The 27,672-nt window shown below is 40.9% G+C and overlaps 1 protein-coding gene across 1 annotated transcript in view; it reads right to left on the bottom strand.

Annotated features, from left to right (window-relative positions):
* Nucleotides 1-6,151: 6,151 nt before the first annotated feature.
* Nucleotides 6,152-27,672, bottom strand: part of SPTBN5 (spectrin beta, non-erythrocytic 5) — a 105,512-nt gene continuing 83,991 nt past the window's right edge. The window contains exons 52-71 of the mRNA XM_027458500.3: nt 26,289-26,435; nt 24,814-24,951; nt 24,017-24,273; nt 23,663-23,849; nt 20,588-20,800; nt 20,014-20,210; nt 19,196-19,400; nt 18,284-18,478; nt 17,045-17,200; nt 16,240-16,457; nt 15,072-15,261; nt 14,389-14,565; nt 13,381-13,485; nt 11,419-12,036; nt 10,158-10,229; nt 8,610-8,696; nt 8,160-8,251; nt 7,879-7,964; nt 7,244-7,379; nt 6,152-6,470 (exon numbers count right to left, since the gene is read on the bottom strand). Coding sequence (XP_027314301.1) covers nt 6,317-6,470; nt 7,244-7,379; nt 7,879-7,964; nt 8,160-8,251; nt 8,610-8,696; nt 10,158-10,229; nt 11,419-12,036; nt 13,381-13,485; nt 14,389-14,565; nt 15,072-15,261; nt 16,240-16,457; nt 17,045-17,200; nt 18,284-18,478; nt 19,196-19,400; nt 20,014-20,210; nt 20,588-20,800; nt 23,663-23,849; nt 24,017-24,273; nt 24,814-24,951; nt 26,289-26,435 — 3,630 coding nt within the window. The 3' untranslated portion in view covers nt 6,152-6,316. The remainder of the gene's footprint in view (nt 6,471-7,243; nt 7,380-7,878; nt 7,965-8,159; nt 8,252-8,609; nt 8,697-10,157; nt 10,230-11,418; nt 12,037-13,380; nt 13,486-14,388; nt 14,566-15,071; nt 15,262-16,239; nt 16,458-17,044; nt 17,201-18,283; nt 18,479-19,195; nt 19,401-20,013; nt 20,211-20,587; nt 20,801-23,662; nt 23,850-24,016; nt 24,274-24,813; nt 24,952-26,288; nt 26,436-27,672) is intronic.

Here is a 27,672-nt window from a genome sequence, read left to right on the forward strand (position 1 = left end):
TGGCTGCATTTTTTTCCCCCTGCTTGCACTAGGTTACTCAGAAACAGACATAAATAGGGAAAAAAATATCAAGACACTGTTCCTCATGATTACAGCGTACCTTAAGAAGCAGAGTGTAAAATCCAGCAAGCCCCGTGCTACAGGTTCCACACCTTCATTAGCCTCAGGAGCCTGGGCTCAGCCCAGTGCAGCAGGACTTGAGTTTGTCCCTCAGGTGAACGGTATCATCAGCACACCATTTTGAGGCACACTGAGCCTCTCCCTCTCAGATCAACCATGCTTTATACTGACAGGTTAAAACACTATTTCAGACTCAGAGAGCTGAAACTTGCTCTCCAACCATGGCAGTGTTTAGTCTGTGGTCAAAAGTCCATACCCAGCTTCAACTGCAGGCTTGCCGCTTTCCTGTATTATTTATTATACCTCTTAGCCATAAGAATTTAAAGTACATGAAGATGAGGCTTGCAGCTGAATCATCTTATTGTATATCCAGGCTGAGGCATAGAAAAAGAAAACACAAAGCCATCAGCTGTCTTGTGCCAGAGGCTTTTCTTCCAAGCTTGGACATTTCCCTGGAGGAGAGCACCAGCAGTGGTGCCTCTGCTCTGGGGAGGAGCTAGATTTCTAAACACCACACTGATTGGTAAATCCTCCCATCTTGAAAAGAAAGGAGTGATTTACTGTCCACAGCTGGTGAAAATTCCCAGGTACAGCATGCCACTAACGCACCCTTCAGATAGGGCCTCGTAATAGACAAAGACCTTAGCAGCCCTGGTGTAGTGGCAAGCTAGTTTTGTGGTGGCAAATATTCATTTCAGGTCCAAAACCTCCTCCTTCCAAAACAACCAAACGTGTCTAACGCAGTGTATAAGCAGTTGATCATGTTAAATTCTCACTATCAGCTTGTTTAATGGATTTGGTGCTGTGCTGCACTGCTGGTGCTAGCCCGCCCCAGCACTGGCCTGCACAAAATGGAGTCCTCCACACAGCGGCCTTCGGTGTCCTGGCTGGGCCGGGCAGGAATTGGGGCACCGGGGTGGTCAACAGAGCCTGCTGCAGTGGTCACCCAGCTTCCCTACACATTTAGAGATGTTCTGGGGAGAAACGTGATAGTTATAAACTTTGAAGTAGATTCATTAGGGTTTTAGTTTGGGTTATAGGGGCAGTGCTTGCTTGACACCTCTTGGCACATCAGTCCTTGAAAGAACCGAGCCTGTATCTCCTGGCTTTCCTCCACCCTGGCACTACACTGCCTCACTTCCAACCCATGTGGCACACCCAGAACCAAAGTGACCATTAACTGTGCTTTTTGTCAGAGCCCAGGACTGGAATTGGCCTACATTTACCTGACAGAAATGCGCAATTCGTATTTAAGCCATGGCACACCTACATTGCACCATATTCAATGACAGAAGTGTTTTTTTTTTTTTTTTTTTTTTTTTTTTTTTTTAACGTCCAGTACCAGAGGAGAGAAGGCAAGAGCCATCCCTCACAGACATGTCATACAACTTCTTACAGTCCTGCAGTGGAAGAATTCAGTTACCATCCTATGTGACCCATTCTCTTAACGTTATTGCCCATATATTCTAGTCAAGGCCGCAAGATACTTTGGGCAAGGATTTTAGCTTTTTGTTTCAAGAATTCACTACTAAGTAATTGGTATGAGTAATAAAAGTAGCATAAAATTGTAACTTCATGCAATGATAACCCACTAACCAGTATATATTTATAGAATGCCAAAACCAGGCAGAACTTTGAAAAAGCCAGGTGAATATGGAGGCCACAGTTTTAGTAATGGCAATGACTTTGTTAAAAGAAAATATAGAAATAATCCACATTTATGGGGTACCAATCAGTTCCTGATGGCAAAGGTTATTTGCAGCAGGAAAATGGAGAGAGGTATCAAAGGACAGAACACAATCAGGTTAAGATTAGCAAGCCAAACTGATCTTCGTGCCTCAGATAACTACATGACATTTTTTCAGTTTGTTCCTAGCCCATTCCTGGCAGTCAGCACTGACGGAAGACATATGGTCACAACAACACTGGTAATTTTATCTCCAATGCTCAGAATGAGCACACTGCTCCCTTCTTTCCAGTGCATCTGGAGGGAGGTCCTCCCACTGCTGACGTACATCACGGTGTGTATCTCCTCTCACCCTCTTTGGGGCATCTGCTGGGAAAGCTTCTCTGGGATAAACAATGTTGAAATGTCTCACACGCATCTCAGTTTAAGAGCCTCAGTTACTGCTGGCAGTTACTAGAGGCTTATTGAGCAACAGCAGCTTATGCCTTGCGGGAAGCAATGGCTTTGCCTCCCTAAGCTGCCTCCTCAGTGCACCTCGCAGTGCCAGGAGTTAAGTGATCAGGTAAGGACACGGGACTTGAAATGCAGGTTTATAGGGAGGAGGAAACAAGAGCTGTGCAGAGGCAGATGGAGTCCTCATTTGGGATCATATGGCACATGAGGCTTCTGCTTTGGGAAGCCAGAATCAGTAAAAGCATGAGGGCTGAACAATCCAGCCTGTGGAAACAGCAGGCCACTACATCTGTCCTACTAGGAAAAGCATTGAGAGAGCTACACTACACTATAAAATGCTTTAAAATTGCCCCTGTAATTACTAGTGAGCTCCAGTTTATCTGTGGGTGTGGATAGCAGGAAAACCAAACCCTGCCTATTCTTCATTTAATATTTGCAATAATGCAATAAATGCTTACATATAATAATGACAGGCTTCCCAGGTTATGATCTGCCTTTTCCAAGTCCTCCCCTCCCATCTCTCTGGCAAACAACAAGAGATGCTTACCTCTATTTGACCATTATAGTGGTAAATGCAACACCTTTGAAACAACTGCACAAACTAACTTTGAAAATAATGCCTATTTATAGTTTAGCAAAATAGTTTTGCAAATGTGCTGCTTTCATGTTGAAACGTCATGCTTGCTAACCCCCAAAGCTACAGCCCATCCAGATATGATGATCATTTCAATTTTTTAATGTTGAAAATCATTTACACTGTCAGAGAATGAAGTGGACTGGTATACTGTCAGGTGCAGAATGAGAGGTTTACACTCAATTATTTAATCCCATGGCACTTTGCATTTCTAGTAGGTGAATCACTTTTAAAAAGTTGAATGTCTTCCCTGCAAGATTCTGGCAAACCCTGAAAAGTTCATTTCATTAGGAAATGACTGCTCTCTCATTTGTCTGCTTCCTGGGAGTGACACGCAGGTGGCTGCCAAGGGATTTTCTTGGCTCACAGAGTGAGGCTAATGCATACATTCAGCTGCTGAGATTTTGCAGTGCCAGTCAGAACTGATGCTGTCCTAACTGTGCACAGCCAATTCAATGGGTTCTTTACATCAGCACCTCAAGGCAAAAACCAGGGCATTAAACCATTGTAAGATGAGACAAAGCATTAAGTGCAATTATCTTTCATCTATGGAGATTGGGAATCATTCTTAGTCAGATCTCATCTAAGACCCCAGTAATACAATTTGGCGTGACTGATGCAGTTTGCCGTGACTGATGATCCCTGGGAGAGAGGCACAGACCTGACAGCATCTAATTCCTCTCATTTGTCAATATCAAGCTCCAACAATTTAAAGACTGAAGTCTTCTACAGGCCTGCAGCAATGGACACCTGGATTGCCACAGTGCAATTTCAGAAAATGGTGACGTCTTGTCTGAAAATTGCTTCCTTTGTGGTTGTAAGATCATCCCCCACTCTTTCCCCACCTCCCCAGATATGCTTATGACTTGTCATAATGTATCCAGCACCACAAAGCATTTTTAAAGGAAAGAGATTATTTTATCCGGAAAATACCCTCAGGTTATGCTCTTATTTTACACTAAAAACTTTTTTTTTTTTTTAATTTCTCTACTTTTCCATCAAATTCTATGTCTTGTTTAGCTGGGGTCAGTGTACAAGTGTGGGTCCTTGCCTTTACACCCTGGTCCTCAGTTTTAGGCACTGAGAAGGAACTAGCAAAACAGCTTTGCTGTTGGGATGGGGAGCTTGGACCATAAGCATCTCCTCACACAAGTATGTGGGTGTTTGTGTGTCTTTCCGTCAGGATGGTTCTGTCTCATCCCCTGTAGGACAAGATTCAGTTCACTGCACCTATCTACTTAATCCAGCAATTTCCTAGCTCTAGTTTTCATTGTTTTGTTCCAGTTCCTTATCTTTGCTTTGACTGCTAGGCACTGTGATGACCTTCCCTTAGGGCTAACAGCCTGTCCAACAGGAAAATGAAAGGGGAGAGTCACAGTAGCTGTGTGAAGGCTCAGAGTGCTCTTTGTTACTTAAGTTCCATTTTCTTATTTGACATGTGACAAGGAACTAAAGAGCATTATTGGCAGGAGATGGCATCCAGTGTGGGACAGAGGTGCTCATTTGATGGCCAGTTTCTGTCCTGGGAGGTTTGCCACTCAGACAAAGCCCAGATTTGTGGTGTTGCAGAAATGCCTAAATTCTGTACCTACATTTTGCTTCAGCCGTGTAGAAATCAATGACATCACAGTGGTTCTGTGTGGGACCATTAGTGTGATAAACATGTGGCAAAATATAGTGATGAATGACGAATGATATGGAAAATAGTGAAGTGTTCCATATCTATTTATTTATTTATGATGAGGCCAGTCACCCTCAAACATCCTCACCGCAGCCCCCGCTAAGATGCAGCAAGTCCTCCTGGACTTCGTTCCAAGGACGTGGAAGAGAAGGTGGCAATCAGGCACACTCAGAGCAGCTTTCCCAAGGGGACAGCTAGGTGTAATATACTCAACTTTTAGTAAGGCTTTTCCCTTGTCTCTTTGAGCATTCTCATTTGGAAAACTTGGAGTTCTTGCAGGATGAACAGACTGTTAGATGGGTTGAAAATTGGCTGAGCTGCCTTCTACAGTGTCAACAATTAATAGTGCTACTTCTAGGCATTGGCTGGTTACAAATGGAGTATCCTGGGGGTCAGTACTGACTAATATTGCTCTACAAATTCATCAGTGATGGGCACAATGTGAGTGCACACCCTCAGTACAATTGTGGACAATACTAAAAAACATAGGGAGTGGTGAACATGATAGATGGCAGATCTTCAGTCCAGGACTTTCAGAAAACTTGAGGACTGAACTGACAGAAATCTCATGCAGTTGAACAAAGAGAAGTGAAAAACAGGTGCAGAATGTGCCTCTGACCTGATCTAGTATTCACAATCAATCAGCTTTGATTAAGACATTGCACTACAGACCTCCAGAGGGCCAGTCCCACTGACACTTCTTTTAGCCCACAGAGCAACATCTTTCCGGAACATTATACTGCTTGCTAAAGAGAACAGACTTGCTGATGTGGTCACCAGGCTTTATGACACTACTGCTGCAGCTGTGCTGTGCTGGGTCTTAACTGCAGGCACTGTGGGGATAAACATTTGGTAATTTGTGTACACCTGACATACTGTTCACTTGTAAGAATTTAAGAGTGAAAAAGGCCAATCACGTACTGAGAACAAGATAAGACTTCTTACAGATAATGTACTATAGCATGATTTTGTCCTTCACCTACATTTCCCCAAAAGACTACCTTATACACTTCCTACTCAATCCAGCCTCCCAGCGGTAAATGTAAAATAAATGCTGATTTTGGTCTTTTTTGAGAGCAGTGGTTGGTGGTCCTAGACTTCCTCCTTGCTATCCCCCTTTTCCTCTCTTTTCATAAGGAAAGGCTGATTATTCATGCATGATTTTAGTTTGATGAGTAACTACAGAATTACTTTCCTGGCAAATATTTAGGGAATAGTTGGTTATGGCTGGTATTGTAAAATGAAAGATTGTGGAGACTACGAAACACTGTAAGAATTATATAAAAAAGCATTCCCCTTAAGACTACTGCTTTTGTGATGTACAGACCATAAAAACAGCTTAAAACTTTTCCATTGGTATCTCTGAAGCTACTTGCAGGTGGCTGCTGTTCACGGACAGCTTGCACCTTGTTCTCTGCTCATGGTTCCCCATTGCCCTCTTGCAAAGTCACTTCATGTGAGCTGTCTGGCTTAAACCTCCCTCTGCTTTTCCGTTAGGTAACTTGGAGAACGTATCACTTAGGTAATATGGTAAGTGACAGAGTTGTCGTATCCACAAAAGTATACCAGATGCAGCTGTGTTTAATTATGTTTAATGGTTTGACCAGATTTAATACATAATTAAAGTAAGTTCGAAGGGTAGTGATTAAATTAAAACTTATGAATACATTTCCAGAAGTTACAATATAATGGTGAAGGTCTGGTATTCATTGAGGCAAATGTTATTTTTTCTTCCAGGTTCTCATAAAGTTGGAGGCAGCTTTGTTTTATTACCGCTTTGTTCTAGGCTCAGGGTGGTTGTGGAGGCTTGTGCCACTGCAGTTCCATCTTCCTTCAAATCTCTGAAAAATTCTGCAGACTCTTTCTCCCGTTTGATTTTGAAAGAAGGTGTTCTCCTATGAACAACAAACATCACCAGAAAATCAGGGACAATCTGTATGGGTTTAAGTCACTGTGCATATTTAAGAACTTGTTAGGCACTTATCTCAGCAGCAAAAAGCAACCTGCCAGAGGGACCAGGGTTTCACATTATAGCCTGGAAGATTTTTACCGACTCCAAATGCGACAAACTGATTTATATACTACAGGCCAAGTTTCCTAATTTGGCTGTTACTGTGTTTTCAGTGCCTGTATTTGGATTCTCAAAAAGGCCTTTGAGGAAAGTATTCAAACAGTGTAACTTTAGGCAACTGATTTGGTTCCTTAATGTGGGAGTCTGGGTTTCTTTCAGACCTTGCTGGAGAGAATATTCAGAGGAGAAATCCAAGGCACCTCTTTCATTTTTTTGCTCTATTTCCCTCATGTATTGGAACAAGTTTCTCTCCACGGAACAAATACGTAATGCAATCTTCAGATTAGACACTCCATTTCAGTAATTTTGGTGCCTTCAGTAAGTGATAAAAGAATTCCTCTGGGTTTCCCAAATTTAAGTTGTCAATCACAGACAGGATCAGCTGACTTTACTGAAGCCCAGTTTTGAAAACTGGCTGTAGCACATCATAAATGACAAAAATGAATTGAGGCAGGGTCATACTCAAGAATACTTTATTCTACTGGATTAATGACAGAGGAGCAGGATTTTTTGATCACTGGGTACTCTCTTCTTTATAAACTATCTCAGTACAAACAGTGATGATGTCTGTTCAGCCTTTCAGCACAGAGCCCTTACCTCAGGAGTGCACTTTTGCTGGTTAGACTTTCAGCAGAGTCTCTGTCTGGAAGGTTCCACAGTCTTGTCTGGGAGGTCTCTGTGCTTGGAGCAAAAGGCCTTACCATTGCTGTGGAACCTGGTCTGTTTCTGTGTTCTACGAAAAGAACAGAGATAAAAACATTTCAAAGTAGTGTTAGAGGCAGAGTTTGGGGTCTGTAACAATTTCTGGGTCCATACCAGTTATCTCCAAAAACCATTACAATTGTGGTGCCCTGTCTTCCTTTCCACTATGCCACTGCCTAGTGAGGTGTCCAGAAAAAAGAGCTAGCTTCAGAGGAAAAGCTGTTGATTAAGATCCAAAACATCCTTTATTTAAAGGATGGATGGAGGTGTTGGGCAATGCCCCTCTCTGGCAATAACCTGACGCTGGCTGCAGTACAGCTGACAGGCTGCTATGCAAGACACCCTGGGCATTCTCCAAGTCACCTACCAAGTCATTGCATCGCAAGGTGGCAGTTACTTGTGCCCTGCTGTCTAACAGAGGCAAAATGTAAGGCTCAAAATGCCCCACATTAAGGACACCTTCTCATTCTCTTTCTCTCACCATCACTTGCTAAAAACATGGTTCAATCTTGAGGGCAATGAGAACGTACCTATATTATTCTGTAGTGACTTCAGCCAGTTTTCCATCAGCATCTGAGAAGGTGCTGCAAAGTAATACTCTGCCCCATTTATCAGCCTGTAAAAACGATAGTAGAAGAGACATTCTAGTTAGTCCTGCCTTTTACTTTCTGTCCTTGTGACTGAGGCAAGCATTGTAAGACACAGCATTGATGTCTTCTAGCAACATACAGCGTTAGGTGACTGTAGGCAGGGGTAACCAGACAGGATAGCTATGTAGATTTCTGTCAGTGCACATCTCCATAAGACTTACTGTAACATGAAGGTGTTCTCTTTCCTGATGTAATTTGTCAGCCTCTCACATTTGGCACCAGCAATGCTGAGGGACTGGAACGCGGATATATTCTGAAGGAGGATGAAATCATAACAAAATATGTTTGCCTTTTATCCTATGATTCAACTCTATACCAACTCGCATGCTGACTACACACCCTACTATCTTTTCCTGCTTCTAACTTCATGGTCAGGCTCACTGAATAGGAAGAACCACAGAGGAACAATGGACTATTGCTTTATATCTTGAAGGCAGATACTAGAATGAGATTCTTAACTGAAAGAATGTTTGAAAACTTATGAAAGCTTATTATTCAGTCTCATAGCATTTGACCCAACTGATATTTTAAAGAGAACCAGTTACCCCTAATCTCAAAATGAAGCAAACGTAACATATGCTTTATCAGAAAGGTTCAAAAAAAGAAATTACCTTAGATGCTTCTTCTTCATCATTATAGATATCAAGCTTTAGTCCATCAAGTTTTGCATAGAAGGTTTTCCAAGACCTTGAGCCTGGCTACAAGAATAAAAATGATAATAAAATCCAATGATTAGCTGTATATTTAATTGCAGTAGTGAAATCTTTTGTGGGAAACTTCCACAGTAGGCCAGGAGCTGCCCAGATTATGATAACAGAAGCTCTGTTAGTCATGATTATCTCCTAGAAAAATGAAGTCTGTTGTAGTTTCTGGTGTGAATGATTCGGTAAGGGGCTCTTTGTGAGTCAGGACTGAACAAATGATGTAACATGGTGCAAGCATGCTCTACACCATGCTGCCACCAGCAATAACATGGAGGAAGTGCTATCAAAGTTGTTTCTATTTCTGGTCATTAAAAGCTCCACTTTTTTCTTCCAAGTGGAACCAGTCTGTGCCTGCTGGTCACCGTCTAGTTTTGGTAAGCCTGTGGGTTCACTCTAACATGGTTGCCAAATTTTTCTTCATCTCCTAAACTATCCCCTGCAGAATGCTACTGAACATTGTGCAAAAGCAACTGCCATTTCCTATCCCACCTGTGTACCAGTGCAAGGTCAGTCTAGTGTCTTGAGACCTTTCGGGATTAAAGATCCTTTTACTTGTACTTATTCTTATTTTGCTTTGCCAGTAAATCAAGTTGACTAATTTGGTGAATCAGAGGAAATGAAGGAAAACATGCTGAGGAAGATATGCCATAGTTTTTTTGGTAGGATGGAAGTTCAGTATCAGAGCAGACTAAATTCAGCATATCCAAAGGACTGGAATACTGGAATAACAAAATATCTCTTCCAGATGATGGAATCCATATCAGCTTCAGTTTTTCAAAAAGAGACCTTTCACATTTAAGGTTTCCTAGGAAATATTCTATGGGTCAGACAACCCAAGACAACCTTCTTACATGCAGTACTTCAGCAAACACTCAGATATCTACATTGTTGAATATTACGTCAACAGGTGTTGAATATTAGAAAAGTTTCTGTCCTGTTATGACCATATTCTACTGATCTGATATTTTTTTTCCCAGGATAAAAATTCATGTTTCAGTCTCATTCAATCTTGGATTAAACAAAGCATGTCTTCTAAAGATGAGCCTTAATTCTCTTCTAGTACAGTTAGAAGTTTCAACCAGTGAAAGTATGGGAGTGGGGACTTCCTTTACCAACAAACAGGGTCTTGAAATTTGTTGAAGGGGGACATAATTAACATGTTTGTACAGCCAAAGTTCTGGTTTATAAATCCATCACATGTAGACAGACCCTGTTCTGTATGATTCCTAATACAGGCAAAAAAAAATCATTCTTTCTGTTAAGGACTTTGTCAAGTACTGCTAAAGTCACTGATCAGTCCACTGCTGAGATGGACACTTCTTTAGTAGTAACTGAATTAAACCTGCAGTCTTGTTCTCCCCTTCAGCATGGGTTTATCCTGAAGAAGTCTGACCAGATCTGTACTGTAACTCAAGCAAAGATGAATTAACCCAGAGTGAGGGCATTTGTTTCTACCTGTTGTCTTCCTGGAAGAAGCTGGTCTCTCTTTTCTAGGAATCCCTCCATGTGCTGGAGACTTGTAGAAACCTGAGACACACAAGAACATTGCTGTTAAACATTTAAAAGGCCCTTAAACATGTTAGCAACTTTTGAAGCTCTTTCTAGGTAAATTCCACATTGAGAAACTGAACTCTAGTGCCTCCAGCCTTAATGTTTGTGGCCTAGCTAGAAATCCTCTCTAGTTTGCAGTCATATCTCTGACTTAGTACCTAAATGAAGAGAATTCATGTCCCTCTTAAACAATTTACTCTACATATGGAATTTACTCTATCGCACTGTATTAATTAAAGGTTCCTCTTGAAATCCAATCATTCACTTACCTTGAACACTATTCCATTTGGAGGTGTAAACTAGCATTACTATTATTCAGAATAAAGGGTATTGTCATATTTTTTACAAGGGACAGATACAACATTCTTACAATACAACTGCTCTGTTTGCCATCCAAATGTAATGTGATCAAGAGTCATTCATATCACATTGACTGTGATAGCATGATTAAAAAAAAAGCCGTTACAGAAAATTTTATTAAATGTATATTATTAAACACAATTTACAACTTAAATTGCCAAAGTATTCATTATACCCCTGCAATAACGTTGAGTTACACCAATGTACACTTAGTACTGTACTGGTACACTCAGGTATGTGACAAACACATTTTTTCAGGGGAATTTTTACTTGTCTATGAGCTAACAGTACATTTCCTGCCTGGATGAGCAAACAACAGGAGCTACTGGTTCGAGTCTTGTGCTGGGTGATCAGCTTTTGGCAAAGATGCCACTAAGTCCTGCCTCTCTCTGACTTCTAAACTCAGTGGACACTAAGCACCACATGAAGAGGCAAGACAGCAGGGGTAAACCATCAGTTTTGCCTCTTTGTGAGGCAGCATCTCCTGCCTCTTTTTCAGTGTTTTGCTAAGTGTCCTCTAATTTGGGGAAGAAAACCAGAAACCATTACAGGTGTCAGGCCCTAGGCTATAAAGCTGAGCAAATTAAAAATGCTTTTAAGTTGTATGTATCTGCTTAATTCAACTATATTTTTGGAAAGAGTATTGACTGCAATGGCACATAAAATGGCTCTTCATGTTTGGATCCATGAGTGAATTCACTGAAATGCCCACTATATAGTGCTTTTTGTGACTTCCTTGAAGAACTTTCTGTATTTCTTTACTTTAACTAGCACAGGTTAGCAGTCAAGAATCACAGGGACTTACCGAAGATGCAGTCTCTGTCTCCCAGGAGGACCTAGACAGCAGTAAGCTTGGTGATTTGTCTAGTGGTGTTTGGTCAGGTTTAGGTGGCGTTGCCACTAATTTTGTTTGCAGGTCGGTGGAGGAGAAGCCTTTGGCACTCTTTTCTTGAGGTGATAAAAGACCTGTGGCATACGATTCTGACAAACTACTGCTGCGTTGCTGGCTTATGGGAGTAGGAGATAAAGGAGAGGTTAAAGAACTGTAACTTTCCAAAGATGTAGCTTGTGGGACCACCATCTTTGGTGTAGGTGGAGTGATAATCTCACTGAGTCTCCTCTCAGGTTTCACTTCTGTTTTGTTGCTGCTCAGCACATCAGGGACTCCCCCAGAAGTGAATTGTTGGAATGCCCCTGGAGTCTTTTCAACTGGGGAAAAAATAGTTTCAAGTGGAGCCCTCCAGGACTGGACTGGTAAGGGCACGGGTTGCAGTTCCTTTGTGCTCCTTATCTCTATCACTTTTGGTGGTGGATTCCTTTTGTCAGATGATTTCCTCTTCAGAGAGGGAACCCGTACAATTTTGCTTTTATCTTTCTGCTCACTCTCTTCTGTATCCGTTTGTTTCAGAAGATTCATCTCCCTCTGTAGGACACAAGTATTCAATTTTTGAAATTACCTGTGTAAGTGCACTCGTGGGTACTTACTTAAGAAGCTTTTATTTTAAGCAAGAATAGTTTTCAAATACACTCTCTCCCGGCACTAGATTTTAAGGACTGTGAATTGGCATTCTTAGCATGTGAACTGAATTTCATTGCTATGCCCCGAGCATTATTTTGTTCCTTAAACTGTGGATGCTTATGGTAGCTAATCTCAGAACCAGAGACTCACTGCCCTTACTAAGTTGTCTAGAGGTTATGACTTTAATAACATCTAGAGAAATAGTGACTTTCTTCTGTGCCACTGCTTCTTTAAACTTGCTGTAGAAGCAATGATTATCCAGGGGTGTTCTCATGGAAGGTTTTAGAGAGGTGGACCATTCAGCCAATCTGGAAAAGTACTGAGCAAAAGGCATACTCAACTAAGCACATTTTTAGCCTAATGCCAAACATTAAAGCTGTGTTTCGCTGGTTATTTCAGGAAAATGATTTAAAAATCCACTGAGATAGAATCTGGGATGTTGACTGAATATTTTTGTTACCTAACACAATCTACTGTAGAACTCTGATGCCAGAAGGAAAAAAGCCTGTCTTTGCCTTTGTCTCCCTTTATTTTCAGCCCTTAGTTTTCCTCCACCACTGCCAGGTGATTGCAGCTCCCTACTGAAATTCTGAGTGAATCAAAATCTCTATCTTTGTTGTGTGAGAAACCCCATTTTTCATACAGCAACACGCTGTATGAAAAGACACCACCTGGAGTACTGCATCCATGTCTGGGGCCTTCAGTGCAAGAAAGATGTGGAGCTGCAAGAAAGATCTGGAGCCCCCCTAAGGAGGGCCCCGTGAAGATGATCAGAGGGCTGGAGTACCTCTCCTACACAGAATAGCTGAGACAGTTGTGGATGTTCAGCCTGAAGAAGAAAAGGCTCTGGGGAGACTTTATTCTGTCCTTTTATTAATTAAAGGGGGCTTATAAAGAAAGATGCAGAACAACTTCTTGTATGGGCAGATAGTGATAGTAGAAGAGGGAACATTTTTAAACTAAAGAGGCGAGGTTTAGGTTTGATGTTGGGAGGAAATTCTGGATGGTGAGGCACTGGAACAGGTTGCCCAGGGAGGCTGTGGATGCCCTATTCCCAGAGGTGTTCAAGGTCAGGTTGGATGGCACGTTGAGCAACTCGGTCTTGTGGAAGGTATCCCTGCCCACAGGAAGGGGGATGGAACTAGATGATCTTTAAGGTCCCTTCTAACCCAAGCTATTCTATGATTCTAACATCTAAGGACCCAGATCATCCTGTCATATACAGCTCATCAGCCTTCTACTTCTCACCTTAGTTTTCCTGCTGAGCTGAGCAAATTTCTCCTCCTGAGCTGCAAGCATCTTCTCAAAATCATGGTGTTTCTTCAATAGTTCCTCTACTTCAGACACAGAATCCTGAGTGGAAAAAAAATTAACGGATACAGAAGTCCAAAATCAAGTCCATCAGAAAGAGTAAGCCTGAGATTTTCAGATTTACCCATTCCATTTAGCCAAATGATAATTCTAAAATTATTTCAACTGAACGTCTGAAGTCCTGATAGCTTGTGAAAAATCATAGTTTACACAAAAATGGCTTGTAGCTTGCAGTCTGCTGTACAAGAAAAAAAGAATTCAAATAGCAACCCTCTTCTTTTTCCATTGAAGCCATGCTTACGTGCAGATTAAGTACTTAGATTTCAGCTTGAACTAGACACAAAACTTATTCCTACCCTAAGGACAACATGTGCCTTAAACCTGTTCCTTGCTCTGTCTTTGTGTTCTAATATCTGATTTTGTGAGAGTGTTTTCCTATCTTCAAAACCATCATAAGATAATCAATTGAAATTGAAAAAAAAAACACACATGGATGCTGGTCTATAGAATTCTATTTATTCTATAGAATTCTATTTATTCTGTAGAATAGAAACTTACAAGCTAACCATCAAGCTGTCTATGCAAAACATTCTACTGCCCCAACAGAAGGTGGGGAAAAAAACAAAACACACACTATTTCCTGTCAAAGAAGGTTCTCACACCACGATGGAACCATCTGCAATATCTCTTTTTATGTGAAGAAATGGGATGGAATTCTCCTCAGCCTTCTAGCAGCCCCTGGAAGCCACCACCTACTGAAACCTACCACCATGTAAACTGCAGCACCTGTCCAAGGCTCACATCTGTAAAAGGACCAAGCTTCTGCCCCCCTGTAATCTGAAGGCTGCATTATTGTTTAATTATGATTTATTTCAGACCTGAGCTGAAACATGCTCCAAACAGCCTGTAGGTCCATTTCAGTAGTGTTGTGCTGTCCTTACTCACCCCATAGCTAGGATCTGAAAGAAAGCCCTCCTTGGCAGTCAGCCATGCTTCTGCTTGTTCTAGCTCTCTGCGGAGCAGTTGAATCTCCCAGTTTTCTTCATACAACTCTTTCCTCATGTTCCAGCTCTCCTTTACCTTCTTCATCAGCTCTGACAGCTCTAGCAGTTTTTCTTCAATCTAGAAAAAGAACATTGGAAATGCCAGGAGGCGAAGGATCCAATCAGACTTTTGTTTGACGGTCAGCTAGAATGTAATCTGCCTTTGTGATCCAGAAGATGACCTCTAGATAACTTTGTACTCAGAGACCTCACCCCATGCTATAGCTGATGGCATTGTGATGTATTTTATCCTAGTTTTTGCGTAGCTAGATGCCAAAATCTTATTTATGTGGTTTATCTTTTCTGTGGAATAGCAATACCTCCCTACTCCCCCCACATAGTCAGTGATTATTGTTTTATGGTTAGATTCAGAATCAGTTTTTGGAGGAACAAGGAAGAATTTTATAAGGCGCTTTTCTTTTCCATATGTAACATGAAGTCCACAACGTTTGTAAGAGAGAAATACATACGATTGTCCCACTTAGTTTTTCTGTTTTGAAAAACAAACAAAGCTGCAAATCCTGCCTATTTAATAAGCCTTCTTTGTTCACTCTCACTTGTAAAACATTTAACTCATCAACACACCTCCACAGACATGAAATGTCCATTCTTCATTAGGTCATCTCCTGCCCGCTGCATTTCTTCAAATTTTAGCCACTGCTTCTCTATCTCACGTTTGTATTCCTCATGACGCTTGATAAGCAGCTCAGCTCCCAGGACATCATTTGCGAGTTCCTCAGATATTACTAATGCATGCATCTCATTGGCCCAAGCCCTACAAAACAGTCAAAAGGGTAGAAATGGAAGAAATATGAGTCTATTGGATACTCAGGAATGCACACATCCCATGACTCTGGACACAAATACACAGACTTATTTGCTTAAGAAAGACATGAATATGTAAATGTATTGATGTAGGTTTGCTCACACATTTATGGATTTTTATAACCTTTTATAATAATCCCAGTGCTGTTTCAATACATAGCCTGTTACACAGGCAGCTGCAACATCTATACATACTGGAGCACTGAACATTCAAATGCTTAGAAGGAACTCCTGCAACTGCAGATTTAAACTATGTGGGATGTTTAATTCATTTTTTTTAAAGATATGTTTTGTAGATGCTTTTAACATTTGGTGTTTCATTTGAATTCAGATTTAAAAAGAAGAAGAAAAAAATAGTGGAATTTCCCAGCAATTAAATTATTGCAAAAAACTGACACCTCATGAGAATGGACAGGAGAGTATATGCATGTGGGCAATAAGGTTAAATAAATGTGTGCAAAACAATTCCAGCATTTGAGCAAGTGCTAACCTATTTTAGAAGGTTAACCTTTAACGTAGTTGCTTTGACTCTAATAAAAGTGCTCACTGGTGTCTGTACAGGTGTATAAATTACTTGAATATCCAGCAGACTCCCCCATAGTCCTACAAAATCAAAGGTGTTTTTTTAATTGGAATTAAAACTATCCAGAGTGACTGAATTCTCCAAGACTGTCTAAGAAACAGACTACAGATGTGGGCTTGTCGTGCACACTGTGCTGAAGTGGAGTGGCATGGTCACCTCTCGTGTGGTATATTCTGTGAAGTGCTGTTGAGAAGATCCTATGTATTATTATTCCAAGAAATTTGCAAGCAAGCTGTAGAATACCTGGGACAGGAATCAAATAACCAAAAGGTGTAATTTAGAAAATCCCACAAAGGAAAGACCAGAAATAAGGCCCACAGCCAAACTCAAAGAGCCAACACATACATCAGCTCCCTGCAGTCACTAAAGTACAGCTGGACTTGTTCTGCCTGGCTCAGTCTCGCCTTTCTCTCCAGAAACTTCTTGTCCAGGTTTTCCCAGCACTCATCCACTTCTGTGAGTCTCTCCATAATGTTTTCCTTGAGTTGAGGGTATGTGCGGCTGAGGTGCCAAGCCTCTCCCCGAATCCGTTCCAGCTCTTTCATGATGGCTCCTAGATCTCTCTGGAACAGAGAAAGAATGGATTGTAAGACCAAGTCCTTAATTACATCTATCAAAAGCAGATTTTAAAGATGGTGCATATCTTTCCTATCCACTGGCAACAGAGAGGCTGGAAGCATGCCTTCATCCAGATTTTTCCTCTCAATATCCTCCTAGTACCTTTCAACATTCCTCATCAAACATCAAAAAACCTTCTTTAGATGAGACAGACACACTGCTTATGTTGTTAAGTGTGGAGCCGGAGTGTCTTATTGCAGTTCAAATGACACCTTTGCAATTACAATAACAATTTGGAATATACTTTAAGAAAGAAGATTATCCTGAGAAGCAAAAGTAGTAATATCACCATGGTAAAAACAGGAAGAAAGGGCCCCCTTCTTTGAAGCAAAAAGGATATTATAAGGTGGAATAAATGTATATTTTGCTGGCTTGCCAACAAGGTAGACAAGAAGATTTCAAATCAGGCATCAATCTCCTGTTTTTTCTTTTTTTTCTTTTTTAATTTTATTATTATTTTCTTCTCTTTTTGTTTCATTTCTTGTAATTTATTTACACTTTTCTTCTACTGCTTCATAACAGATCCCCTTACCTCGACTCCCTCAAGCTGGCTGAGAAGTGTTTGTACACCTGGAAGATCATATCCATAATCATCTATGTCCACCACTGCCTCCTTCTCCTGCATCCAGCCCTTTACTTCATCTACATCGTGATCATACTGGTGAACTTGCTGGGCTGCTCTTAGATGCTGAAATAAAGAAAAAACTTTAATTGCAATACAATATATCATGTCTGTAGTGCAAGAGTAGGCAACCCTGATATCATGTCCTAATGGAGTACAGACCGAACAAGAGCAGGAGTGAAACACCTTCCCATTAAGTCATATAATTTCCCCAAGTTCTCTTTTTCAATGTAAAGAAACAGAGGTATCCAAAGAGCAATTTAACCCCATGTAAGATGAACAATCAAGACAGAGAGCACCAATTGCCCTCTAAAAGGTACCTCTCTCAACTATAGAAAGTGTCCTAGAAAACTGGCTTTGAATAGAGACCCAAGCTCCAGTGAAATAAGGCGAGTTGGGTGAAAATTAGTTTTTCTGAAATGAGATTTATTCTAAAACTATTTAAAATTTAAACTTTATATTAACAATTGTCATGCATTAACTGCTGCTAGCAGACAACAGTGGGCATAAACTATTTCATATTTGAAATATGTACGTAACAGTAGTAAACACACTTGAAAACATCTGACATTAATGTTCTCCTTGAACCAAATTAAAATGTTGAATTCAATTTCTGCTTTTCTAAATACATCTGTGACTGTAGTTTCACAAAATGGAGTGAGCCGATTTAACAGCTAACTGCTGCCAAAAGGTAAGGGTTTTGGCTCTGGGTTCCCCATCACCTTCTCTCCCATTTCCATTCTTTGACTTCAACAACTCACTAACCCAGAAAAAAATATATTGGCAGTTTCCCTCTCATTTAATGAGTTAAAGTGGTTCAAAAAGAAAAAAAAAAAAGCCCAATGAGTGCCAGAGCTAGCTTCCTGTAAGTGGTGGTAAACCACTAGGCTGCCTTAGTTTTTAAGGAAACTGGAGCTAGTAGTGAATTTAGGAAAATGGAATGTCTTTAGGCCGATAAGTATCTTTCATGTATAAGCCTTGCCAGGAACAGTAGGGTAAGCAGTGGCTGTAAATGGAAATGGATCAAGAAGGAAATGAAGAGGATACACCTATTACTCTTACCCTTGTGTTTTAACATTGGCAATAGAAACAGAAGGATGTGTGAAAAAGAAGGGAAATCAATGTCCCAGCTATTCATGCATTTCCTACCTCTGTCCTTGTCTGGATGGCATGGCATAGTTTCTCCCACATCTCATTGATTTGCTTTGTTCTCTTCTGGATAATGTCTGTCTTGCTGTGTCCATCCTTCTCTAGTTTAGCTGCTAAATCGTTTAAGGAGAGAACTTTGGAATGTCCCATAGGTTTTACTTCATTTACAAAATCTTTAAACTTCTTCTCCTGCACCTATAGGATAAATGGGGACACAGACTTAGATACAAGAATTTCTTCCTGCCTCTTCCTTCCTGCCTAAAGAGGCAGAAGAAATCATTTTCTTTGTACTGTGTAACACAAACGCTATGCATTGCAGACTGTAAACGCAAATCGGTTGATAAACCCAGATGATCTGGAGTCAGAAGAAAGCATCATTTATCTTGATCATTTAACATCTTATGTGGCAGAGAAAAATCACCCTCATCCTGACAGATCATCCCCAAATCAAAAAGCTAGGAAACAATCTCTTTAGCCTGTACACATATGAAACAGCTGTTGAAAGCATTAATTCAGTGAACTGAGGAAACTATATCCTTCTGTACCATGTGGAACTAGAGCTGTGAATGCTCCATCCCAGGATTTTCCACTGAAATAGTTGCAAGCTATGGCCACATTATGAGGTCCTGTCAAATTTAAAGCAGGGCCAGAAGTGAAATGTTCTGACTGCCCCTTAGCCCATGAAAAAGCCAACTTTCTGATGCACCTATTTTTTCTACTGGAGGATGTTACCACTGAAGGCCCTTCATAAGCAGATAGCAACCAGTCTGAGTCCTTACTGCAGAGAACACTGGTTTGCTTAGTTTTTGTCACTCTAACATGTTTCATGTTCAGCAGCTACACAACAATTTTTTAGCAAATATATTCCTGCTTTGCCACACAATGCATACAACACCTTTTACTTTCTTTTACCTCAACACCATCTAAGTCCTGCCCATAGTCATCGGACTCTGCTATAGACTGTTTACTGGAAAGCCAGGCATCCACCAGCTGGAATTCTCTTTCAAACTGATACAGCTGGAATTGTTCTTGCAGGCATTTTCTCTGGGTCTCAGCCTTCTGTAGGAGAGACTGATAGTCTGCTAGGATCCTCTGGAGCTTTGAAAGTATGGCTGGACTGCAAAAAACAAGAATCAGAAGGTATGTCTTTGTTTTACTGCTCTTTTTGAACACTGTCTTTTCTGATAGGTTGGATTTGCAATACTTTCAAAATACAGAAGAGATCAGACACTGTCATGGAGTGAGTTACACCAACACATGAAAACCAGCTAGTTAAGGAAATTAAAGTATCTTATATGAATCACCGCTCTTTTCCTTCTCCCCAGACACAAAAGCAAATTGGCAATGAAAAACAATGAACTATCAAGAATGTCCATTTCCTTTCTCAAGCACAGTGCTTGTTGAACCTTTATGGTTACACATAATCAGAGTTCAGCTGAGAACTAGATGACAGTTCCTTAGAGTATATAGTGGACAAAGATAGTGATTGGTACTAATTGGCCTGTTGTTGAAAAAACAAGTTATGAAAACATTAAAATGATCATCAACCTTTTTGAGGGGCTTAAAGTGTATGATGGTGGTGAAGGAGGGATTGATGTAAATTGTATTAAATTTAAAATTGTATTTCTGAATAAGCCAAACAGCTACTAAAGGATGAACTTTTCCATATTTAGCTTCTGTAAAGAAGTTTTTGTTAGACCTGGAGCAGAAGTCTGTTTTTGCATTCCTACCTCTCTGGGTTGTTGCTGTTTATTAAGCCAGCACCTGTCTCCTGCACTTTCTCAATCCGGGGCCTGAAACCCTCCATGTCCAGCTTGGTGGCTTCAAGTTTACGAAGTAAAGCTTGGGTGGATTCTTCATTCTTTCCATAATCAGAGGTCTCCAGAATGAAGCTCCTCTCTGCCAGCCAGGCCTCCACCTCCAGTAGCTGTATAAAAATACAGGGATGAGCTTATGTACAACTGCAATTTATGTAAAGACAAAGAAAACTGGAAAGCATTGGTACCCAAAGAGTCACATCAGTCAAAACAGAAAGCATCTTAGATGCCTTCTGATCTAGCAGATGGTATTTCAAAAAATACGTACCCAGAACCCAATACTTATGGTTACTTATTTATGCATAATTGCAGTTATGTGGCAAAAGCAACTGTTAGTTTTCTGTAGTATCCACGTTTACCAGATATGAAAAATGAGAACAGTATGAATTCTGCTCCTATCTCAGCACTTGCAGCCACTCAGCAATACAAGTATCTCTCTTTTTAAGCAAATAAAGACAAAAAGAAGTTTCTTACAAACCATCCCTACCTCAGTCAGGAACCGATGAGCCTCGTATGACTGCATGAGCCGCTGTCTCCTCTCTCGAGCCTCTGCCTTCAAGTTTTCTACAGAAGTCTCAAGCTCCTTCATATGTTCCATTATCTTGTGAGAGGCTGAGTGGCCTCCCCTCACCAGCTTCTGCCCTGTACTGAGCACTGCTTTGGTCAAAGCATCCCGACTGCTTATCTCATTCTCTAAATTCTGGAAAAATGACAGACAAAAATGAGAGCCATGGAGATTTTTCTATCAGATAATGTAATTGTGCAATTCCATTATAAATCTGTTTTCTACACACAAAGAAGGGTCAGACGTGCAAAGTCTGATTGAATACTCTGAATGGGAGTGGAAGAGTTTTTCTGGGTGAAGGAGCAATAAAAGAAAGCAAATTTAGCCAAAAAATTTGGACCTTGTCATGTACCCACCTCAGAGTGTGGAGGGAAGAGATTCTAACTACAAACCTCTTACCTGTACATTCCACTGAAATATACCCACTTTCACTCACATTACACCACGTTTCTTGAATTAAAACATGTCTAAAGAACAAAAGATTTATGTATGTGCTGAGCAGTATAAATCATTTCCCAGGACCTTTCTAGAAGATGCAGCTTTACCTAACAGCCATTGTGAGCACTACAGAAATGCATACTAACGGACAAGAAAGAGGACAAGGAAAGAAGAAAAATTAGCTGAACCAGCTCTCAAAGACTATTTGAAATTAATGTTTGAAGACTAGTAGATTTTCAAAACCATATGTATACTTCTGTATACCCCTTCATGTGATCTTTGGTGGGCAAGGACCATGCCTTCAATTTGTCTGTGAAAGGACGTTCATTCTATGGCTAACTAAGCCTGAGCACCTTGAACACAAAGCAAAACCCAGCATTTTATAATTGTTCTATTGATTTTCTCAGCTATAAAGCAGGTGGTTTCAGAGTCAGAGTTCAGTGTTGTGGTAATGCAGAAGAGATGTCCTGTGGGGAGAGGAGCTGCTCTTTCAACTTAAGTATCAGGCTTGGCTGCAAAGCAGCTCTGATTCTAATCTTGCCTTTAACTTCCCCCTATTAATTTCAAGACAGCCACTATGTTGTTGAAAAGTGACACCATATTTGACCCCAGCAGAACAGAATCCAGTGGCAAACATTATAAAACATCATGTACTGTGTGTTAATAATAAGCTAGCAGTGTGAAGAACAACTTTGCAGTTGAACATTTAGGAATATGTATTCACAGCACTCCATTTATATCAAAAGGAATTTTTAAAAAGGGGTGCTGGGGAAGTGAGTGGAAACTTTGCCAAACCAATTTTTTATTTTTTTATTTTTTACACTGGAACATTTCATGCACTATCACTTTTTTGGTAACAAACCAATGACTGATTTTACAAATCAAGCTCAATAAGGCAAACAATAGAGGGTGGAACTAACAGCACATTCAATTTTTGACTAATATGTTATCTCTGACGTTTGTTTGCCTGTAAACCAACAATAAAAAATAAATAAATGTTTAGAGACTAACTACTAAAAGATTCAGATTTAAAGCCTAGATTTTAATCTTGCTTCCAGGAGAATATGAAGCAAAATGGCCTTTTGTTATACACTGGTATTATGGTTTGTATCTCTCATTCTCAAAGTTTATTGAAATATTTTGAGACCTGGCCAATTAACACAAAGAATTGCAGCCTAAACCATAACCTCCACTGTTCCCTAAGTTACCCCAAATATTTTCTCAAATTAAAACAGCTCAAACATTCCTTCCTTCCATAAACCTAGCCTACTTCCCTAACAGGTAAATAAACCCATAATATTCAGGAGTAATTACCCACATAGCAACATGCATACTTGTAATCATGATGAAACAAGACTTTGCTCTTACTGTCTAATTGTAGAGTCACCAATTGCATCTCACTTAAATGCAGAATTTTTACAAATATGAAAACTTACATCAGATACTAAGAAGGTTCAAGCAATTCAGAATATACCCGTAGGTCTTAGACAGGAATGTTCTGGCAGACACATTTAAAACATTTTACAGTTCTTCATTAAACTGTGAGTACACCTAGGATAAATCTAGTTTTAAAGAGACTTCATCCTTGCCCTAGTATGCCACCTGTACCAGTCTTGACCTTTTACCCTGGGGACATTCCAATTTTTTTTTTTTTTTTTTTTTTAAAGTCCAGAGTTTTATTTCTAGACATGCAGATTGCACCAAATGCCTGTGCCTACAATATTTATTTATACATACGTGCACACTTCCTCCTTGTAAGATCTTCTGTCTTCCCCAGTGCTACTGCAGATTTTCCCCACTGGCACTTGAACAGGTTGTCATTTGCTAATATTAAACACCAATAGCTGCTGGAAACTTTTAGCAGTTTTTTTTCCCCCCCTCCACCTCATGTTTGCAAGAGACAATGCTCCTTACTCAAAAACGATTAGAAAGGCAGTTGCTGTTTTAGCAGTATTTGAGATGACAGCATTCCAGGCACTGCTGTCTCTGATGGCCCATCTAAACGTTGTGAAATAACTCAGCAGCTATCTTGAAAGTTACCACAGCTAAGGATCTTATCATCCTGTTAACTCCCTCCTTCCACAGGAGAAGGAGTTGGGAAGTGGTGGTGGGGAGGAGATGCTTTTCTGTGAGCTCATCCTCAGACATCTGAGCAATGAGTTTGCCTGGATGTACTTAACAAGTTTCATAGCATATTTATTAGGACATCTGTTACTCAAAGAAGCTATGCCAGTATGCACAACAGTTCACAAGATCTAGTTCACATTGTAATGGCCAGTTTTTGAACTCAATTTGCAGAAAGTGCCAATGTGTCCACAGAAGAGCATACAGTATGGTCCCTACAGCTCTGCAATGATAAGCATAGAATCCCACATGCTGCTGTGTCATAGACATAGCCTTCAAAAAAATATCTCTATTACCAACCAAGGATAGAAGTTATCCCTGGCATCATGAATCCTGCTAGTCAAAGCACAGTAGATCAAGTTTGTCAGAGGCAAACTGAATTCCAATGTTCTCTCTTTGCTTCTAAAGATTGAGCATGGTTCTTTATGATGTTACCTGGTGCTTTTCCTGTAGACTCTGAACAGTTGCTAGGGATTGGCCATAATCCTTGGAGGATGCCATGGGGAGTTTCTCATGAACCCAAGCTAACTCCTCATCAACATCTCGTAAGAACTGGTATTGAAGTCTGCTTGCCTCCAAATTCCCACGTCTCTCCTGCAGAGGATCACGTAGACTTTTGTATCTGCAGATTTTAAAGAGAACCTAATGAGGACTGCAGAGTAGTACAGGACGAATGCAAAAGGTTCTTTTCAGAATGATATAGAGAAAGAAAAAAAAAAGGTGCACAGAAGAAGAAGGCTGAGAAAAATAGGTAAAAAATAGCAGGAGACAGGCCAGGCACTAACACACCTCTGCACCAGCTGATCCACTCTATCTTCTAGCTCATCGGCAAGGAAATGTTTCTGCTGCTGGAACTCCTGAGCTGTGTTCACTAGTTCTTGCAGTCGGTCCCTATGGCCAGAAATGTCTTCCTCCAGTTCCTCTTGTTTCTTCAGATGACTATTCAGAACCACCAGATCATTGCTACTATATGGTGCTTTCAACTCATTTTCCACATCTTCCAACCATTTTTCCACATCCTCTACACTCCGCTGAAAATTAAGGGCCTGGAGACAAGCAGGACAAAGTCCAATTAAACTGTTAGGATATATAATACAATATACAATTTCAGCCCCTCTAGATAAGAATCACATATAAATGCAGAAAAAACTTCCCAGTGCTCAGTGACCTCTTCCCAGATAATGATGGCAGCCCAAATGAAGAGGATTCAGTCATAGTGAATACAGATATGGAGTCAGAGAACACAAAGAGCTAATCTTACTTGTGTTGTGTTGCACAAATACAAACGATGGACACGGTACCTTAAAAGGGTGCCATTTCACAGAATCAGTGATCTAAATCCTGGTCTAAACTGGCAGCAGAAAGGAACACAGCCTACAAATCCTTTCCCCTCACAAGAGATCCCCAGTTCTTCCCGCAGTTCCATTTGTTCAGTCCACACTTGCTAGTTTCTTTGCTCTGATGGTCTCGATGAATCAAGTCTGATTATCTGAAGTGACTCAGTCATATGTAAGATTGTGTGGCAAGGCAGCCATGCTACCTCTGGAAATGACACAAAGACCCAACCACTGGCACCCCTGCATTACCTTGTATGTATCCTGCAGCTTGGCCCGTTTCTCTTGGCAGCTTGCTAGCAGTTCCTCCCATAGCTCTTCCATTTCTTGTAGCCTAGACTGAATGGCCTCAGGGGCATAGTGCTTCTCACGGAGCATCTTCTCCCCTTCCTACAGCAGAGAGAACAAAGTTTTCTTCCTTTGCTGAATATATCACAATGTATCACCTTTGCCTCAACAAACAAAGTCTACTTGCACAGCTATGTAAAAGGACAGCTGCAGCCATCGCTTTCTGACATGAGGAGGATGCAGAGATGAAGAAAAAGAGATAAAGGTAAAATGCTTATTGCAAGTAGGGCAGAAGCTGATTTTCTTGTCTTTTTAACCTCTAAAATTATTTGAAATGCCAGAAGAATATTAAAAGACATCTAAAGGGTAAAGAGAATTTTCATTATGCAACAGCTACATTGCTTAAAAGCTGGCAGGGATCCTAGTTTGCAACCATGATTTTTTTTTTCTATGATGTGCCATATTCCATGATCATTGCTTGAGATTGTCCAGCCACCTAGCCCTTTCTTTTCCCTTTCTTGCATGCTAAAAAAGTGAACCACTGCATGAGGTAGTAAAACCTCTAGTTTAGATGGATGTAGTTTCACCCTTTAGTCCCCCTGTCATGTTTGTGTTTTCTAAATATAAAGGGTTCTGCAATACTGGACACAGGTGAGTATGATGAGGAACTCTACCTTTAATGCTTAGTTATCTCTTGCAAAATACAGCTAGCAAGTACTGTGCTGAGAATAAGGTTAATAAACATGTAACAGTCTGTCCTTCCAAACTTATCATCTGATCGCAGCTTCTGCCAAGTATCTGACAAAGCTTGTCAGACTTCCCTCATATCTCTCCTACTAGCATGCCTCTGCAAAGGCAACACTTGAAAACTTGTCTTGATCTTTTCTGTTGGATACAGCTTATCTGACTTGTTGAAGTTGTGCATCCAATCACCTAGGTTCCCTGCTGGAAAGGAACAGATATACCTCCAAAGTGTGATTCACACCAGAGAGAAGTTTCTAAAGTCAGTGGAATGAATCACTCTTGAGAGCACCTATCTCCTTCCGTTGCATGCACAGTGAATATAGATAACAAACCCACATTAAACACTAACAGATAAGTTGAAAGAACCCTGTGGGCACACAAATTTCTTGGCAGACCAAAAGAACAAGCTTCCCAACCTCCTCAAAGACAGAATGAACAACATCAGTGAGGGGACAATGATTTCCCCTTGCTTGTTCGAGATCTCTAACTCAGTCTGCTTATAGTCTTTCACACCAGCTGCCCAGCCTTGCCATCAACCAGCTTCTGGAGGTCACCATCCCTGGAGGTCTTCAAGAAACGTGTAGATTTAGAACTTAGTAGCATGGTTTAGTGGTGGACTTTAGTACTAGTTTAAAGGTTGGATTAGATGATCTTAGAGGTCTTTTCCAACCTTCATGATTCTACGATTCACTCACAGATTTGATGGAGTCCAGGCGATTCCTATTGGCCATGATCTCTGCTTGGAAAGCCTGGTGCTTCTGAAGTTTGGTCTGTAGATTGCTTGGATCCTTCCAGCTATCATCCTGGGCAATGCTGTTCTTCTCATTGATCCAGGCAGCCACCTTTGGAGAGGAAAGAACAGAAATAGTAAAGAACTTCAGTATGTCTCAGTTCCAATCTGCCAGGCTCTCCTCTAGCATGTATAAAACACAGGATTAGTGAGTGGGGACACAAACGAGTTGCCCTTCTGTGATTCTGCTTCCCTAAGCTCCTCATGTTTTTCACGATGAGGTAACTCCTACACCTCTGTTTACCAGCACTGTCATCTGGAAATGGATCTGCCTCCATGAGACATTTCCTATAGAGTGAGAAAGTGTGTGGGCACAGATGTGTACATACAGAAGAAAGGGCAATTACCTCCCTATTTCTACCCTACCATCCATATCTGTCGGCTGAATATGAGCCAGCAGTGTGCTCAGGTGGCCAAGAAGGCCAACGGCATCCTGGCTTGTATCAGAAACACTGTGACCAGCAGGGCTAGGGAGGTGATCGTCCCCCTGTACTCGGCTCTGGTGAGGCCGCACCTCGAGTACTGTGTTCAGCTTTGGGCCCCTCGCTACAAGAAGGACATCGAGGTGCTTGAGCAGGTCCAAAGAAGGGCGACGAAGCTGGTGAGGGGCCTGGAGAGCAAGTCCTATGAGGAGCGGCTGAAGGAGCTGGGCTTGTTCAGCCTGGAGAAGAAGAGGCTCAGGGGTGACCTTATTGCTCTGTATAAGTACATTAAAGGAGGCTGTAGAGAGGTGGGGGTTGGCCTGTTCTCCCATGTGCCTGGTGACAGGACGAGGGGGAATGGGCTAAAGTTACGCCAGGGGAGTTTTAGGTTAGATGTTAGGAAGAATTTCTTTACTGAAAGGGTTGTTAGGCACTGGAACGGGCTGCCCAGGGAGGTGGTGGAGTCACCATCCCTGGAGGTCTTTTAAAGACGTTTAGATGTAGAGCTTAGGGATATGGTTTAGTGGGGACTGTTAGTGTTAGGTTAGAGGTTGGACTCGATGATCTTGAGGTCTCTTCCAACCTAGAAATTCTGTGTGATTCTGTGTGATCTCACAAGAAAAGGACTTATATGTCTGTTCCCATGAATTATGATATAATGGCACATTTTGTATTAAGCACCTATTTCTTACAGATTTTGCTGTGGTCCAAATGGAGGGAAGCTGTGACTTGAAAAGTGAAAAATATTCCTTCACTCTTATCTTCATATTTTCCAATATAATCTAATTCCAGACTTGGTTCCTTGATTTTTCTCTCAGTAAATCCCTTCAGGGATTCAGACCTATGCAGCACAGTATGTTTTAAGAA

This window comes from Anas platyrhynchos, chromosome 5, assembly GCF_047663525.1.
Source record: "Anas platyrhynchos isolate ZD024472 breed Pekin duck chromosome 5, IASCAAS_PekinDuck_T2T, whole genome shotgun sequence".
Taxonomy (NCBI): domain Eukaryota; kingdom Metazoa; phylum Chordata; class Aves; order Anseriformes; family Anatidae; genus Anas; species Anas platyrhynchos.